Consider the following 19767-nt stretch of genomic DNA (forward strand, 5'->3'; position numbering starts at 1 on the left):
ATTTACATTATATGTAAATTTTTAAACATTGTAATTAGGTTTTATTTTTTCGTCTACAGCAGACATAGAGTGCGCCGTATTACCCGCTTGAGAAGGGTAACTTGGTGCAGGTGCACTTTTTTAAAAAACCAATAATTAACCCTCTTAATTAGTTTTAATTTTAATTTTCTCTGCACAAGAAGTTAGTTGAAATGTTGAACTAATGATTTTTACTTTTTTCGGCATTGATAACATTATTAATTTTATAATATTTAATCATTTACAACATGTGCGCCGTTTTACCCCACTCTCCCCTAAACCAATTTATTTGATGGAGCAGAAAAAAAGTGAATTTTTTTCATTATTTATTGTTGTATTTTTTAAATAAACAATTGTTTTTACTTTAAAAGTGATTATTTTTTACCTTTATATTAATAAAAAAAATGTTTTATTTAATTTAGAAAGGTTACTCTGAAAAGTTACAAAAAACTCCTGGAATGGGACATATATATTTTTTATTTATTAAAAATTGTTCGGGAAAATAATTTATTCGGAATTAAAATTAGTTAGAAAATTGATCTATTCAAGAAAATGACCTTTTCGGAAAAAAATCATTCAGTTCAATTTTAATTTGGGAAGAATTCTACGGATAAACGGACATTTAGGAATTAATATTCGGGATAATAATCGGGATTTATTTGGTTCAAATAAAATTTTATTTTTATATCGTATCGTTTATCTTGGTTCTAACATAAAGTTACTGTATCTATAATAACCATAAATTATTTCATTAAACTTGCAAATAAATTTGAAAATTTGTTACAATAAATTTTTGTAAAAAAAAGTTTAAATTACTTTTTTTTGCAAAAAAAAAAAAAAAACAGTTTAAAGAGATAAATGAATAATATAAATTTCGAGATACTTTTTTTCAAAGGTATGTCGTTTTAAAACTGTAACTGTAAAATGTGACTCATTGTCAGTCGCAAAGATCATATACGTAATCTTGAGTTGTATTTTCATATTTTAAAGAGTTGTTAAGTATATTATAAATCGTAATAAAATGATTAGACTGCGACTATATGTTTTTTGTGTAATAGTTGTGGTTAACGTAAGTTAAATTACTTTTGACATCAGTCCCGTAATATTACATATATATGCAGTCATTATGAATAAAATGTGTAGCACCTACTTCTTGTCTGATTACCCGGAAGCTTAAAAATATAAATTTAATAAGCTCCATTCGACATGAATATAAATCTATATACGTACATAGTTGTGCTTCTGTCACGAAATCCCGGAACGGTTATACTTTTATATATTTTGTAATATATATAAATTTCTACGATTTCTTAAATGAAATTTACAATTGTAATGTATATAAATGGAGATGGTTTACGCCATTCCAACATATCAACGAATTAAAAGTAAAAATTTTTTATCACACGGAAAATATAATTTTTTGCTTACAATTTTTTTTTTTTTTTTTTTTAAAAGAGATAAAATTTTTTTTAAAAAAGCAAATTATGAGCCCATAAGTAAAAAACAAAATAAATTAGAGTTTTATAATGGGAAAATTGTTCTTCCAAAGATTCATACGATCAGTATAATAATCATCCTGTAGAGTAACAGATGGTTCGGTATTGTTAAGAACATTTCCAATCTGAAGAAAATTATTTGCCGTAGAATAAGGCTTCCACATATTAGAATCAGCTAATTTTCCCGACGTTGGTATTCTAAAACAAAAGAATTATTACAAAATTGTAAAAATCAAATCAACTTTTACTATTTAATGTAAGTTTTTATTTTGTAAAAAAAAAAATTTTCGAAATCAATATTTATAATTAAAAAATTTTTTTTGTCGCTGGAGGTTAATAAAATTTTGTTCTTTTTACCCATTTATGGCGAAAGATGTCCATAAATCCACCATCAAATCAATTATGTATTTATCTTTATCGGTTATAGATTTTGAATGTTCTCCTGAGAAAAGATAAAATAAGTCATCTGCATGATGTACTCCTACATTCTCATCGATACCATAATCAACATTCGTGTAACTCGATTCACCGCGATATCCAAACATATATAAATAAACTGGTTTCTTTCCAAATTTCGATATTTTTTCCGATAAAATTGCAACGGGATACATGAATTGACTATCTCCAGCAAATTTAGTAAAGTTGTCCAATAACTGTAAAATAATGTGTTTTAAAAATATATTATTATTAATAGTACAGTCAAGTTAGCATTTTTAGATGTTTTAACTCAGGATCTCAATTTTTTTTTTGCTTAAACCCTTCATTTTGAGGTAAAAATAAAGTTCCTAAATTTGATACTTCGAACTCCTACCGGAACCTAAAACTTTTTTAAGAAATAGGTGCAAAAAATGAGTTTTTTTTTCAAATTGCCGCCTTTCATGACATTTTAGCATAAAAATAGTTTATAAAATTTTCAGTAATTTGATAAAAAAATGAACACTGTAGCTCAAAAATTGAACGAGATATAGCACCTGAGTCAAAATTTTAGTTCTCTCCCAGATAGGATGTTATTCCGCAGCGAGTTCGCAACGCGAAGTTCAGTAACTCTCATTGCGAACTCCCTGCGAAGTAATGGTGAATATCAAAATGTCCTCCTACTGGCGAGTTCGCAATGCGAACTAACTGAAAAGTATAAATGCGAACTAACTAAAAAGTATATATGCGAACTTGCTAAGAAGATTAAATGCGAATTCGTTGAAAAGTTCAATTGCTAATTAACATGAGCAATTTTAATGCGAATTTGTTAAAAATTAAAAATGTTAATATAAATGAGAAAAATGATTTGTTTTGTCTTTTTTTGGGGTTTCACTTTTCTTTTTTTTCTTTGAATTTAACTTTTTTATTTTAATTTTGCAAACACACGCAAAAGACAACGTTTAATAAATTAGTTTCAAAAATTATAAAAATATTGCTGTTTCTTATGTCTTTCCCATCCTATCCTTTTAATATCCATTTTATTATTCAATTATTTTCTGAAAAATTTCTCATTTATATTAACATTTTAAATTTTTAACAAATTCGCATTAAAAATTGCTCATGTTAATTAGCAATTGAACTTTTCAACGAATTCGCATTTAATCTTCTTAGCAAGTTCGCATATATACTTTTTAGTTAGTTCGCATTTATACTTTTCAGTTAGTTTGCATTGCAACTTTTCGGCGAGTTCGCCAAGCGAACTCGCCAGTAGGAGGACATTTTGATATTCACCATTACTTCGCAGGGAGTTCGCAATGCGAGTTACCGAACTTCGCGTTACGAACTCGCTGCGAAATAACGTGCTATCTGGGCTTTTAATTTTCTTGGTCCTCTGTTGCTTCTCTATTGATGCTCTTGATTCTCTATTGATTCTCTTATGCTTCTCTTGATTTTCTATTACTACTCTTGGTTTTCTTTTACTTCTCTTGATTCTCTTTTGCTTTTATAGATTATATGATTTTGATTCTCGATTACTTCTCTTGATCCTCTTTTGCTTTTATAGATGATTTAATTTTGATTCTCGATTACTTCCCTTGATTCTCTTTTTTGCTTTTATACGATTGTGATTCATTTGTCCAGATGGATATAATACCTCTTACAACACTCTTGCTTCGTATGAAAGACCAACTAGTGTTCATCAGGATGAGAGTAATACATTTTCCGAAAGACAAAACTTTGTTCCTTTAAACGGAACATCAACTTATTCCTCCATACAGTTAAATAGCACACCCTGAAAAAAGTAATCTCATATTTAGAGGAAAAATCCTCTTCTAATATCCTCTCAATTTTTCCTCTTAAAACAAAAGTATTCCACTTGAATGTAGAATATTTTTATTCTTTGGTGACTAATAATAAAACAAAACAATTTTTTTGAGGTTCTGATGTCAAAAATATTGAATTAAAGTTAAATAAATAAACAAATCTATTAATTAATGTAAGTAATTAACTATAAATCATTCATTATATTTAATATTTAATTAAAGATATTTAATTTAGTGCATGATAATAGCTTTTTTTTATTAGTTTATAACCATAATTGTCAAATTATATGCGAGAGGAAAATCCTCTCAAGTGAAGACTATTACTTTTGATACAATATATAAGAGGAAAATATGCATCAAATTAAGAGGAATTCGCTAGAATCAAGATTACTTTTTTTAGGGTGCAACCAACCTCTTATGTTGAACGAAACAAGATTTTGGGGTAATATATATTTTATAGTAAAAATTATTTTAAACTATGGCCAACCCTTAAAACCGTCTTATATTTAAAATTCGCAAAAGAGTTAGTTAATATAACCGTACTAATTGTTTTTCTATTCTTTTGCAACTTCAGAGTAATGGAGCGGAACCTACCATGCCTACCATCAAAATCATATAATCTATAAAAGCAAAAGAGAATCAAGAGAAGTAAAAGAAAACCAAGAGTAGTAATAGAAAATCAAGAGAAGCATAAGAGAATCAATAGAGAATCAAGAGCTATATCTCGTTCAATTTTTGAGCTACAGTGTTCATTTTTTTATTAAATTACTGAAAATTTTATAAACTATTTTTATGCTAAAATGTCATGAAAGGCGGCAATTTGAAAAAAAAACTCATTTTTTGCACCTATTTCTTAAAAAAGTTTTAGGTTCCAGTAGGAGTTCGAAGTATCAAATTTAGGTACTTTATTTTTCCCCCAAAATGAAGGGTTTAAGCAAAAAAAATTGAGGTCCTGAGTTAAAACATGATATGCCTTGTTTTTCGATTAATTTGACGTCATAATGTTTCTTTAAAAATATAGTCAGTACTCTCATCTAAATTTGAATTTGTCATGTGTCACGATGGTAGCGCTCCTAGTGTTTACTATTGGTAATAGTAAACGCCGTACAGCGTCAAATGCGGCTTTTACTTCTTTGAATATTTTTCTAAATGACAATTATTATTGCATTTATTTAAATTAAAAAAAGTCATTAATGTTTTGAAATTTACAATTAGTGAAACTAAAAATTATTAAATTACCATCTTATTAGTTGAAGAAATTGTACTATCAAAATAATAATCAATGATAATTTTTTCAAATTTCGATAAATCCTTGATCGATGGAATACGATTAAACGTCCCATTAATACATTTTTTAAGGGCACTTTCAACAGATGTGGAAGTATTATTTGTATATAAGGCTGCAAAAGATAAATTTTAAAATAATAATGTAAAAAATTGTAAAACAAATTATTTTTCATTTTTGATCAGTATATCATGTGAGGTAGAGTGGCCCAAAAATTAAATACACAGGAAAATTAATTTTTTAGAATTTTATTGCTGCTGCCCCCTATACACTGAAAAAAAAATTTATTTGATTTAAATAATCGGTTACTTGTCTATTATCAAATAAATATTTATTTGTATCAAATAATTACTATTTGAGTTTATTAAATATTGTATTTATTTCAAATACAGAAATTATTGCTTCAAATACAGTTCATTTAATTCAAATAAAAATTATTTGGTTCAAGTAAATATTTATTTGACAATAGTCAAGTAACCAATTATTTAAATCAAATAAATGTTTTTTTTCACTGTAGAATTGTTCTAAATAGAAAAAAAGGGACCCGTATTTTTTTTTATTTTAAAATCGATTAATATTTAATGGTACCGCCAGGTCCTTGAAAGTTTCTCATGCAGTTTGTATAGGAAAATTTGTTTAGAAAGCTCAAATGACAATTGGGAAAAATTAAAATTTGTCTAAAAAATAATTATATCTAATAAAATTCATGAAAATTTAAATTTCTAAAATTTTAACCGTTAATTTCAATGGGAAATTTAAACATATCTCTATATCATGTTTCTTCTTACGTGCAGTAACGTATAATCCTTCATCGGCAACAGAACCAGTCATTAATGGATAGTCTCTTAATTTATTTTGATCAATTAAATTCTCAGGCTTATCTGTTAAAAAGGCGTCATTCGATTCAACTTCATTTGTCGTCACCCATAATAATTCAGCAAAATCCAAAACCTCATACGTTGTTAAATTCACCAATGTATAATAATCCACATCACGTAGACAATTTACAATTTGCGTGGAATCACTTATTGGACATTCCAATTTTTGTGCAATTGCATTTACATCAGATTTAATATCATTTTTGTCTCTATATCCCCAAGGAACCAATGGATTACCGCTTTGTGCAATGTATTGATGAAAAAGGCCTGCACGCGAGAAATAATATTATATACTTAAATGATTCATTAAAGAATGACTTGAAAAATTTTAATTTTAGTACAATACGGATTATTTTACCGTTGGATTTATCAGACATTGCATGATGAGTGACTGAAGCTCCTCCTGCACTGTCACCAAATATTGTAACTCGTTTAGGATCTCCTCCAAATGCTTGAATATTATTTTGAACCCATTTCAGAGCTAAAACCTGATCCTTCATTCCAAAATTACCTGGCGCCACATCATCGCCAGTTGAGAGAAAACCTAAGATTCCCAATCGATAATTTATTGTGACAAGAATAATATCTTTATCCATTAGATAATTGGGACCATATAAATTTAAACGACTACTTCCGGTATGAAATCCACCACCATGAATCCAAAACATCACTGGTAACAAAGTTTCATTCTCCTGATAAAGAAATAAATAAAATTTTAGTCAACAAACCAAATCAGGTTGATTTATATGACAGTCTTCTAGATCCAAAGTTAAAAAGTTTTATTTGATAGAATTTTTTAGCCGAATTTTTATTTGATCGAATTTTCATTTGACGGTTTGAAAATTTCTTTGATCACCATATTGGGTTAGTAAATTTAAAATTTTGAAAAACTGACATCAGATTTGTAATTAGTGACCCAAATAAAATGAGCATACCATTAATTCATTAAATTGTAGTTTTGGCGTAAAAACATTTAAATATAAACAATCTTCCTTTCCATCTACTTTCCCTTTAACAGGTTGTGGACAAGCGTTTCCTTCTTTATTTGCAACATAAGTTTCACTCCATTTTTTTACTGGTTCTGGACTTTTAAACCTAAAAATATTAAATATTAAAAATATAATAATTAATTTATATAGGGTAAATGTACTAATTACGGCGCGATTCGAGTCAAAATACCTTTGAAATAGAAAATTCGACATTTAAAGACTTATTAAACTGAAAGGTTATGTGATTTAGGATATTAAAAAAAATTTTAACTTTATAAAAATCGATTATTTAAACAAATATGAGAAATTAAAACTAATAGCGTTTGTATCAGTTTCAGTGACCAAAATAACGTGTATTTTGAAGATACTTTGCCCGCTGTAATTGAAACCAATGGAAATCTTAAAAATATTTCAATTACGGCGAGGGAAAAAATTTAATCTTAAATAATAAAATTAATAATTGTTCAGATGTGCATCTTTATAATTAATTGTATCAAAAAAAGATTAAAATATTTTATTTTAATCATATTTTGCAACAGTTATATTAAATATATAATAGTAATAATAGTTATTTTTTATGAACGCGCCGTAATTGATGCACTCGCCGTAATTGGTACACTTACCCTATAATAAAAAATTTTACAAATCCGTTTTAACTTAATTTTCAATTACATTTAATATTCAAATAAAAATAATAAAAAAGTATTTATGTATATGTACAAATAGAATTTACTGTAGCAAAAAATTTTTACTTTCAAATGAATTTTTTATATTTAAAAAGTAAATTTTTTAATTTTACCTCAAAACACCAATTGGTGGTTCCGCATAAGGTACGCCTATAAAAGCTGAAAAATTTCTTCCATTTCGCGATGTAATTATTGTTCCCTTAAGTAAACCTTCGGAAATATTAACTACCGATTCCGCACGAGATTTAATATCGAAAGATAAAATAAATAACGATATTACTAGTAACAAATTTTTATTTTCCATATTGTAAGCGATTTTTTTTTATATTATTAAATAGAAAGCAAATTGAATACAAATTGAAAATGAAATTTATTATTCGAAAAATATAAGACTAATCCTACAGAAGATATAATTCAGAATGAAGTAACATTTGTAATCAATAGAAATGCTTTTAAATTGATATAAAAAATTAATTTATCTTCAAATGTTTTTATTATATATTTTTTTTAAGAAAGTATCGGAAAGGGACATGTCAAAGTTCAATGATAACGATACTAATTATGAAATTAATGAAAACAAAATAACATTAAATTTATAATACAATTTTGAAAAATTTACGAATTTCATTACATTTTTTCACTGGCAATTAAATTTTGATTCTGAATTGTTAAAATGTTGCGAAGTTAATGAATTTTTTCGGATTTCTTATTACAAATCTGATATAAAATTAACGTTTCTGAAATTTCAGGCTAATTTGATTAATTATTAGAAATTCTTCCGCCGTATTGGATTCATTATTTTGAATTTTGAAAAAAAATTAACATCGGATTCCCAATCGATGACCTTGAAAAAGTAACGATTTTCAATCTATGATCAATTATTTTTAAACTAAAGGCACAGAAAAAACTTGGATTTATTTTGAGTTGGGTGTCGAATTAAGTAAATTAAGAGTCTCAAACGGTCTCTGAAATTCTTTGGTATTTAATTATCGCCCTATAAAAAAAAGGCACTGAACGTGAAAATAATAAACATTGATTTTAAAACACATTTTTCTCGAAACACGGACACTTTTTACAAAATCAGCCAAAACACAAAGGATTTTTATCTTATAAATTTTCTAAATCCGAAAGATTGTACGAATTCATAAAAAAAACGCGATTGAAAAACGAAAAGTAGGAAAATAATATAATGACAGCTGCGACATTGTGCTCCCTGTATGCTTCTGCCATCTGACGGTGACAGTACGTAATGAACTTGTCATTATATTACTTTCCTACTTTTCGTTTTTCAATCGCCTTTTTTTTATGAATTCGCACAATCTTTCGGATTTAGAAAATTTATAAGATAAGGATCCTTGGAGTTTTGGCCGATTTTGTAAAAAGTGTCCGTGTTTCGAGAAAAATGTGTTTTAAAATCAATGTTTATTGTTCGACACTTTTAAGCAAAAAATATAAATTATTTATTACTTAAAATAATGAAATATACTTTTCAGTGTAAAAAAATATATCCGACATTATTTAAAATCACTAGAAAAACGTAAAAAAAATAGCGATTTGACAAACCGGAAAAATTGCTAAGCGTCATTTTTTAGCACCTAAAATTTTTAAAGTTAGAGAAAAACATTTTTCTGCTTGAAAAATAAATGAAATGCCAAATAATAAAAATCTAAATATTTAATGAAAAATTACTAAAAAAAAGCTAACATTATACAAAAAGCATCGACAGTAAAATAATAGCTTAAAAAAAAGACTTTTACACGTCATATCTTCTCTACATAAAGTAGCAGAAGGTGACTTAATTAAGAGTGTGGAAAAGGAAGTTTACGACTATTTTATATATTCTCTTAAAATGAAGATTTTGTGCTCAAGAGACTATAATTACTTTTGAGAAAGGACAAAATGTTTTTAATTCACGAACCACGCCAGACATCTTGCTTTAATCTCGATCTACTTAAGTGAAAAGAGAATTTTTTGGGAGAACACAGTTACGCTTTTTGCAGACGTATGTCTTCTCGTGTATAGGCTGTTGAACGTTTTAACGCGAATATCAGGTACGCACGTGCAAATTTACCGTAATCATAATTGTTCCTTCTAATTATCTGTGATGCGCCTTTGTATATCTCGTTTACTTGCGAATGTATATATATATAAATATACGCGTGCAGTATATATGCAAGTAGCCACATTTTTTTGCATTTAACTTGCATGAAAAACAGAGCAGAGCTTTCCTTATTTGCGTAATGACATGATTATAATGATTTCTTATTGCCGAGATTTTTTTTATCAGTCTGATAAATTACATGCAGAGCACTATTATGGTTCATTGCCTTTTATTCAGCCGCAGAGAAAACATTCTTTTTCTTTGCCAATTATTTTAGTTTTTTTTTAAATAGGTAATATAATATACACACTGAGAAAAGGATATTTTTAGTTCAACTATATTATGTTTAATTTTTATTCAAACAAATAATATTTTAAATGAAAGTGATTGATATTTTTCATAAACATTGAAAAAAAATTTATTCGATTCAAATAATCAGTTACTTGACTAATATCAAATATATACGCATATATATTTACTTGAACCAAAATTTTATTTGAATTTAATAAACTGTATTTCAACCAATAATTTCTGTATTTAAAAGAAACACCATTTAATAGATCAAATAACACAGTGTTATATAATAATTAAAAGCAGAAAAAAGAGAATATAATGGTTAATTAAATCTATTAGTGTGACTATGGAAACAAAAATTGCAATAACTTAGCTAATTTTTAACGAATCCTGTTCAAAAAACTTTCATTCAACGCATTATTAAACCTCCCAATTCTGTAACTCGTTTACCGGTCGGATGGACGCTCTATTAGTAGTCGGGTAGCAGCGAGCGTCAATGGCTCCCTCGGTGCTACCCGACTACCAATAGAGCGTGCGGCCGAGCGCTAAACGAGTTACAGAATTGGGAGGTTCAATTAAATACTAAACAGAAGTGTAATAAGGACTCAACTCGAAAAAGCGTGTCATTTTTGCATAACAATCGATAAGTGAAAATTACTTTTAACGGTTTTCACAGTTAATTAATCAAAATTTTTCAAACTGATCTCTACACTGAAAAAAAAATTCTGGTTAGGCTATATTTAACATTACTTTCTAGTTATGTTAACCAGAATTCTAGTTGAATTAATTAGAATTCTTGTTAAAATAACCAGAATTCTAGTTGAATTAATTAGAATTCTTGTTAAAATAACCAGAATTCTAGTTGAATTAACTAGAATTCTTGTTAAAATAACCAGAATCAAAATGTTAAATATACCCTAACCAGAATTCTGGTTATTCTAACTAGAATTCTGGTTATTCTAACTAGAATTCTGGTTATTCTAACTAGAATTCTGGTTATTCTAACTAAAATTTTTTTTCAGTGTACCCGTGTAGAAATTGCTACTTTTCATCCCGATTATCGACCTGGCCTCGATCCGATTTCCTGTTCTGAACCCGGGTTCGTAAATTTCTATGGGTCCGACCAGGGCCAGGCCTGGTTGCCATATGTAAAATTTGTAAAAAAAAACTAGTGAAAATACTTTTATAGCATTTGATGACATTTTTTACTCTCTAAATCTGAATTAGTAAAAATGTTTACTAATTTGAATTAGTGACTAACTTTTTGCTTATAAATTAAAAAATTTTTACTAATTATTAGTAACTTTTACTGACAATTAGTAAAATTTAACTAATTCTAAAGCAAAAAGTGAGTCTCTCTTAAATGTTACTAATTGTTAGTAAAGGTTACTAAAAATTAGTAAAATTTTACTCATTCATAAGCAAAAAGTGAGTCACTAATTTAAATTAGTAAACATTTTTACTAATTTAGATTTAGAGAGTAAACGAAACAATTATTCAAATAATTTTTTTCAACTTTTATTTCATTTTCATTTTATAAGGTGTTTTTTTAAATGCAGATTCATAAAATAAAATAATATTGATTAATTTTAGGGTCATTCCAGTGAAATATGTAACAGGTTACGCTGCCAAACATAATCCATTTTACAACAACTCACTAAAAGTTATTGTAAAATGAAAAAAAATAATTTCTTTTTATTATTTTAAGTATATATTTACTAAATTCATTAGAATCGACGTTAATTAACTTGAAATTACTCACCAAAATAGTTAAATCGGTATTTTTTCGATCTTGCAGAGTGTTATGTACGCCTTTTTCTGTAACGCATATCTTTTGTGGAGAAAATAGAATTTAAAAAAAACCTTTTAAATTTAACTAATACTAACACTATACGTCCGTTTTAATTTGAATTTTTGTGGGCACTCTACTGGTTACTTTTTTATTAAACTTTAAAAATTAGATAAATTTAACCTAATTTTCATTTAATTTTTGTTTTCACGATTGAACTGAAGTTCATCGCTTTGTCGTTTGGAAAAAGATTAATTTTAGAAGTATGAAATTTTGAAATTTACAAATTTTACAAATTTAAATTTATAGCAATTTTTAGAAAACATTTTTAAAAAATGAATTTCATTAAATAATTTAATAATAGCTATTATTAATCATGTTTATAGTAATATTAACTGAAAAATAATGTAAACAATTAAAAATATATATTTGAATCGTTATTAAAGAATTTTGTACGTAAAATAATTTTTTTTTCATATCCAAGATTAAATTTAAACGGCACATTCTGCTATTCTCTTTTTATCTATAAAATTTAGTTATTACGGTTTTTGGAAATATATGCAATTTAATTTTGCTTTTTTTATGAGATTAAAAAAAAGTACGTTTCAGATAATATAAACATATAATCATAAAGTCCAATTATTCCCAACATTTTTTTATAACATGTCCTACAGGTTAGTAATTTGTCAGACAAATATTTTTGAATTTTATGAAAAATTGTACAAGGGGGAGGGGGTAAAAGTTTTGCACTTTTGCGTGACACGCTTCACTTTGATTATTTATCATACTGCAAAGGAAAAATTTTAAAAAAATGGGACATGGTTTTTATAGATTTTTTCATAAGCTTTCGAATTCCGCAGTCTATTTTCAAAAATTTTGTTATTTTGACATAAATTTTGAAAAAATAAAAATATATTTTCACTTTTCTCATCTTTGGGTCATTATTTTTTGTTTCTCATTTTTAAATGAAAGCTGAGATTTTTTCCGATGACATACTCAATTTTCAAAAAACCGTTTTTTTTGTTTTCGATAAATTAATTTTTGAATGTTGCACGTCACGCCGCGGCGTGTCGTGTTACGTGATATATTTCCAGCGGGTGAGAAGCACTTTGTTTTTCATAATGTTGCCGCCAGATGGCCGACACATAAATAAGACATTTCTCTTTCAATGTTTATACAGGGATATGCAAGTCGAGTAGTGTATTAAAAAATTATTATAGAAATTCATTTTTGCTAAGATTTTTATTTTCTCGTCCATTTGAAATTTATTCATTGTTTTTGAATTTGAGAGGTTTAAGGTTTGGTTTCATTTCCTTTTTATTTTAATTTTAATGTTGAGTGTTTTCTTATTTTAGCGACTTTTCTGATCGTTTTCTCTGTTTCTAGTTTTAAGGTTTGATTTGATTTATTATTTTCTATTAATTTAGAAGGTAAGTGTTATATTATTTTAGCGACTTTTTCGTTTGTTTTGTTTCTAGTTTTAAGGTTTGATTTGATTTATTATTTTTTTTTAATTTAGAAGGTAAGTGTTGTATTATTTTAGCGACTTTTTCTTATGGTTTGTTTTGTTTCTAGTTTTAAGGTCTGATTTGATTTTTTCTATTAATTTAGAAGGTAAGTGTTCTATTATTTTAACAACTTTTTCTTATCGTTTGTTTTGTTTCTAGTTTTAAGGTCTGATTTGATTTTTTCTATTTAAATAATAAAAAGAAGTGAAACCAAATCTTAAAACTAGAAACAAAGTAAACGATAAGAAAAAGTTGTTAAAATAATAGAACACTTACCTTCTAAATAATTAGAAAAAATCAAATCAGACTTAAAACTAGAAACAAAACAAACGATAAGAAAAAGTCGCTAAAATAATACAACACTTACCTTCTAAATTAAAAAAAAATAATAAATCAAATCAAACCTTAAAACTAGAAACAAAACAAACGAAAAGAAAGACTGCGGAATTCGAAAGCTTATGAAAAAATCTATAAAAACCATGTCCCATTTTTTTTTAATTTTTCCTTTGCAGTATGATAAATAATCAAAGTGAAGCGTGTCATGCAAAAGTCCAAAACTTTTACCCCCTCCCCCTTGTACAATTTTTCATAAAATTCAAAAATATTTGTCTGACAAATTACTAACCTGTAGGACATGTTATAAAAAAATTTTGGGAATAATTGGACAAAATTTTTTTTTGGGTGGATTTTTGACGTGAAATCCACCATATACTTAAAATAATAAAAAGAAATCAATTTTTTTCATTTTACAATAACTTTTAGTGAGTTGATGTAAAATGGAATATGTTTGGCAGCGTAACCTGTTACATATTTAAAAAAATTATTTAAAAACAAGTAAAACACTTTCGATGATAAAAATCTCCAAAAAGGAATTAAATTGTACACTGTTAAAAATCGGGCTTCAACTTTACACTAAAAAGATTGAAATAATATATTTTCAATCCGAAAAGGGTAAATGTTTGCATGTCATTGGTTGGACAAAAAACTTTAAGCCAATGAAATATAAACATTCGCACTTGTCAAGATTGAAAATATATAATTTCAATCTTTTTAGTGTAAAGTTGAAGCCCGATTTTTAACAGTGTATTCAATAACATTATATTTTAATTCCAGCGATTTTGGAAATTATCGAGCAACCGGCTCTAGTTGAATTTCACTGGAATGACCCTTTATTGTTTTATTTATCAATTAGAGATAAATAATTATAATTTTTTGAAAATTACAATTACTATAAAGTCGAGCAAATTACCATTCCAGATCGGGCAAATTGGCATGGCCCCGGTGAAATTTTCCGCACGGCATATATTTAAATTAGGAATTCTTTTTTTTAAGTGTGGCTTATTAAAATTAGGATGATTAAATCCACTCTATAAAATTCGGCTACACGACCCTACAGAAATATTATGACAGATATATAATGTGGGGAATATTCATGCGTTCTCATAATCAATGTACCTATGATGATTTTAGATTTTCAAAATTCAAAATGGTGGATTCTAAGATTCTGAAAAGTTTTATAAAACATTAATAACTTTTAAAATTTTCGACAGGCATATTGGACTGCCATTTTGAATTTTGAAAATCAGATATCATATTCGTAATCAGCGATCCTGTGAACCCCGAGGTACCAAGTTTCATAAAAAATTATTAAATTGTAAAAGATGTCGCCCTAGTTTCCGAAAATCGTTGATTTTTTCGTGTGTGAAAAAAAATTTAATTTTTGTCGAACGGTGTATCAGAATCGTTGAAAAAAAATGTGAAAATGGATTTGTTGCACATTATGTCTCTTTTAGAAGACCAGGTTACAAATATATATAATTATTATAATGGTATATATTTCATTTCATTAACTAATTGTAGAAATTCGTAACAATTTTTTTTTCCATTAGCCTCTACCTCTATAGAAATAACTTTTTAAGTGTGTATTTTCCCGCAGTATTGTGAAGTGGAGTTAAATCAGTTATAAACACAGATATAAGACAATGTAATTGAAAAAGTATTATATAATTTTTCTCTAGAGCAAGAGAACGCATTACAATATTCAAGTTCACACAACTTGTTTCTTCATATTTTATGAACTTGTTCTACTGAAAAATTGAAAAGTAGAATTTTACATATATTATGTAGAACATTTAAGTTCAAATACATTATTTGTTTTAAATGAAAATTTCACTTGAAATTTTTATAAATGTAGAATATATTATATTAAATAAATATGAATAATAATAATAAATAATTAGAAATAAATGAACAATATATAAAATAAAATATAAAAAATATAGTTTTATTTATATTTTTTTGTTTTGAGTAAATAATTTCTCTGGTAATGACTTTTGAAGTTGGATTTAGATATGTCACTTGATTATAAATAACTTTTACATTTATCATTTTATTTTAATGAAATGATTGATTAGAGGAATAAATTAAGTACATTAATGATTATAATATACCATAAGATTAATTATATAAATAATTAATTGATCGCGTTTAAAATGGATAAAATTAAATTCATTAAATTATTTGAATTCAAACATTTTTATATATATACAAATAAGAAATAAATAAATTATAAAAATTTTGTGATAGTGTATAAGAATATTTTACAGTGTAAAAGGAATTTAACTTTATGCGATACATTAAAGCAAACGATATATATATATATATATATATATATATATATATATATATATATATAGTAAAATAGATGGGATTCTTGTAAGTGATAGTTTTTATAATCTCTCGTAATAATTATTTGCATTGTTTGAATTACTTTACCTCAACACCTTGGTAATAAACTATATATATTTCAGTCTCGAGTTAATGGGATTAAGATTAACTGATAATGGCAAATGTAATTTATTTTATATATATATATATATATATATATATATATATATGTATATATTCAGTAGAATATAAAATTTTATACCAGTATGACAAGTTATTACTTATCTTGATTGTAAGTGCCGTTTCATCTAGTTTTCACACAGTGAAGACGTATACAATGTTATACTAGGTTAAAGAAGCTTTTATCCTGCAGTTTACAAAAAAACAGCAATTATTCGATTAACGAGATATGATCAAAAATATGAAACCTGTTATTTTTCTTTTGTTTCCTTACACAAAACGTTTCTGAACTATTTTTTTTATTAATATATATAAAGTTTTTGACGTCGTAAATACATATTAAACCAAGAGAAAATTTTTATACACCAAAAAAATATAATCAAATATTTAAAATTAAATAAAAATATATTCCACTTAGAGCTAAATGACAACTTTTTAATTTGTGATTCAAATTTTTGAAAGTTTATACTTATCTGAAAAACAAAATATCGAAAACATATTATTACACATGCGAATAACTTTTTCCCATAAAAAAAAAAATTATTTCTAATATTTAATTTATTGACACTCCACCGCCCGCAGTCATAGATAGACCATAAATGGGCAACTACAAAAAAAATTTACATTTATTCTATAATATGTAAGTAATCATTTAAACATTTTATAAAATCACTTACCGAAGAGCAATATAAATCAAGATTTGGTTGAATATTAATAAAAAAAATCATTTAAATGGTAACACGCAAAATAAATAGGAGAAATTTTACCAAATTCTCTACGCAAACATGGCAAAGCAAATGGAATTTCATTACGAAAGTTGATTCTTTTTTAATGGTAAACTATATAATATATCTGGAGCGTAGATTTGGGAAGACAAAATTTTAAAAATAAACAAACAAGCATAGAAAATTCTACGTTGCGCTATTGTGACGAAGCCAAATCGCATACACAATTCATTATAATCCTGGCCACGAGGCGGATATTTTTTATCAACCTTAAATACCAAATATTTGAGGAACCTCTTCTGAATATATTCTAAATAATTATTATACTTTTTAAATTGAGGAATAGCAATAAAAGAAGAAAATTCAATTTTCGATAATTAATGAGAAAAAAAGTAACTTTAAAGTCTTAATGTTATAATATTTCAATTCCAGGAATTGTATTTTATTATTTATTCTTAATTAAGTGTAATTAATAATTTAATATTTTTTTTTTTTTTTTTTGATAAACCTATATAATTTCTATAATTATAATTATTTCTTATTATTTTTTAATAATAGTATTTGTATCTAATAATAATAATTAATAAAAAAATTGAAAAAAAATAATTTATGTTAATCTAACATAAAGTTTTTAGAAAAATTAAAATTTTTTTCTATTTTTCAAAATTGGATTAATAATAATTTTGAATTTGACTGTACAAGATAAACATTCTTAATCTTTTCCTTTATGAGAAAACGAAGTGCTCATAAAAAAAGCACTAGAAAAATTCATAGAGAGATAAATAAAGGGAAGACCATAATCAAATTCACTGTTGTTTTATTGCTTCTTCTTTTACTTCTTAAAAAAAGGAGAAAAAAAATTTTTCATATATATATATCTTATAATATAATTTTCCATCAGTTATATTATTTTTTTGCCGCAACTTTCGAGAAATGATAGAATGGAATCTTTTCTTAATCATATTTTTGATTAAACGAGAGAAATATTAAATATACTTAACTCATATCCAAGTTCTCGTTATATTTTGTATTTTCTAGCTTGATTGTATAAAAGAGGCCTATGCGGCATTTATCGTAATGATCCATAAGTAATCGTGAATCTTGGAGAGAGAGAGTCTTAAGGAATTTGCTTCTTTGATTTTCTGTCAGATGCAATCATTTCTTTAGCTTTGTTCCATTACTATCTTGATTTCATATTGGAATTTTCTTCTGAAATAATATCCAATCATAATTTTTATCATAATATTCATTTTCGTTCAATAACAAAGATGCTGTTTTTGATAAATTTTTTAGCATTAGTTTTCATACATGTAAATTATTTTTATTATTATTATTATTATTATTATAATTTTTTTAAATAATTTAATAATACAGAAAAATTATTGATTTATTGTAAAAATTCATTAAGAATCTTAAAATTTTTATATAAAATTTTAAAATAATTTTTTTTTCACTTTACTATTTTTTTATTTTGAAAAAATTTGAATTTAAAATTAAAAAAATATTTAAGGAATAAAGGTACACATTAACATAATTTCAAAACTGAGAACCTTTTTTTTAACAATTTAACGCTAACAAAATTATGATTAAAATTAATTGCAACCAAGTTTAGAAGATCTTGTTTTGCATTTTGCATATAAACGATGTAGAACTTCTGTAATATGATATACCTTTATAATTATTTTTGTCACCTGCCTCACCATGCTTTTCTCTATTCTAGTTCCCCACCCTGTATCGAAAAATAGCTACCAATCTCTGCAAAGTGTCACAATTATAGGCCTAAGCAGAATGAAATCTCTAATCGTAAATCTTAAGGCCAGGTCCAAGTGAGACAGCGCCATCTACATTGATACTAAAATTTTGGAAAATTTTCAACAGCCTTTTCTTGAAAACAAGAAGGTAAAATGCTTTTACCTTTATGGATAATTGATTATTGGCAAGATATACACCAGCTAAAACTTTTTTTGAGTTAAAATAATAAAAAAAATTTCATGTCAATAAATTAAATATGAGCACTTTTTTCACAAAAACTGTAACAATACTTTCTTAGAAATTACAATCAAAAATGCAATTTCCATTTGGAAAATTAATGAACGCTAAAAAATGCACTACCTAAGATTTACCAATCACGAAAATAACAAAAAAAAATTTTATTAAATATTTAACATATTGATACTGCTTTACAAGATTGTGACAGCCCTTTGGTAGATTATGTATTTCAGGTGGTTAGCAACAGCGCCAATCTCCTCCTTTCGGCAAAACTGCGAAACGTCTGGTGACATATATAACCTTCCAAACGGCTGTCATAATGAGTAAAATATGTTATGTTAATACTTTTTTTTTGTTATTTTCGTGATTGGTAAATCTTAGGTCGTGTATTTTTTAGCGTTTATTAATTTTCCAAATGGAAATTGCATTTTTGATTGTAATTTCTGAGAAAGTACTGTTACAGTTTTTGTGAAAAAAGTGCTCATATTTAATTTATTGACATGAAATTTTTTTTATTATTTTAACTCAAAAAAAGTTTTAGCTGGTGTATATCTTGCCAATAATCAATTATCCATAAAGGAAAAAGCATTTTACCATCTTGTTTTCAAGAAAAAGCTGTTGAAAATTTTCCAAAATTTTAGTATCAATGTAGATGGCGCTGCCTCACTTAAACCTGGCCTTAAAGTTTATTCTAACTATATAGCAAAAATATATTAAATGTGACGCGATCTGAAGAAAGGGCCTTAGAGGTAAATGAATTACAGGTTATGTTTACCACAGATTTACTTGAACTAAAATTTTTGTTTTTGTAAAACTGAAATCAGTTTTTATTGAATATTTTGGATGTAATGTAGACCTAAATATCATTAGTTTGAATTTCAAGTCGAACGTCTTTGTATATATTTTCACTTTAAAATTTCAAAAC

At 26.1% G+C, this 19767-nt stretch overlaps 1 protein-coding gene and 1 long non-coding RNA gene across 2 annotated transcripts in view; both read right to left on the reverse strand.

The window, feature by feature from the left end:
* Positions 1-672: 672 nt before the first annotated feature.
* Positions 673-7992, reverse strand: LOC127283653 (juvenile hormone esterase-like). Its single transcript, XM_051308659.1, has 7 exons — positions 7703-7992; positions 6850-7009; positions 6273-6606; positions 5825-6181; positions 4991-5151; positions 1872-2167; positions 673-1712 (listed from the first exon to the last, which is right to left on the reverse strand). Exons 1-7 carry the CDS (start codon positions 7891-7893, stop codon positions 1532-1534), a joined length of 1680 nt encoding a protein of 559 aa, XP_051164616.1. The 5' UTR covers positions 7894-7992; the 3' UTR covers positions 673-1531.
* A 9776-nt stretch (positions 7993-17768) lies between these two features.
* The window catches only part of LOC127283693 (uncharacterized), a 53584-nt gene continuing 51585 nt past the window's right edge, over positions 17769-19767 (reverse strand). Inside the window, exon 3 of the long non-coding RNA XR_007843387.1 lies at positions 17769-18062. This is a non-coding gene — a long non-coding RNA (uncharacterized LOC127283693). The remainder of the gene's footprint in view (positions 18063-19767) is intronic.

The sequence above is a fragment of the Leptopilina boulardi genome, unplaced genomic scaffold, assembly GCF_019393585.1.
Source record: "Leptopilina boulardi isolate dan_hultmark-lab unplaced genomic scaffold, ZJU_Lbou_2.1 LbouV2_310, whole genome shotgun sequence".
NCBI lineage: Eukaryota > Metazoa > Arthropoda > Insecta > Hymenoptera > Figitidae > Leptopilina > Leptopilina boulardi.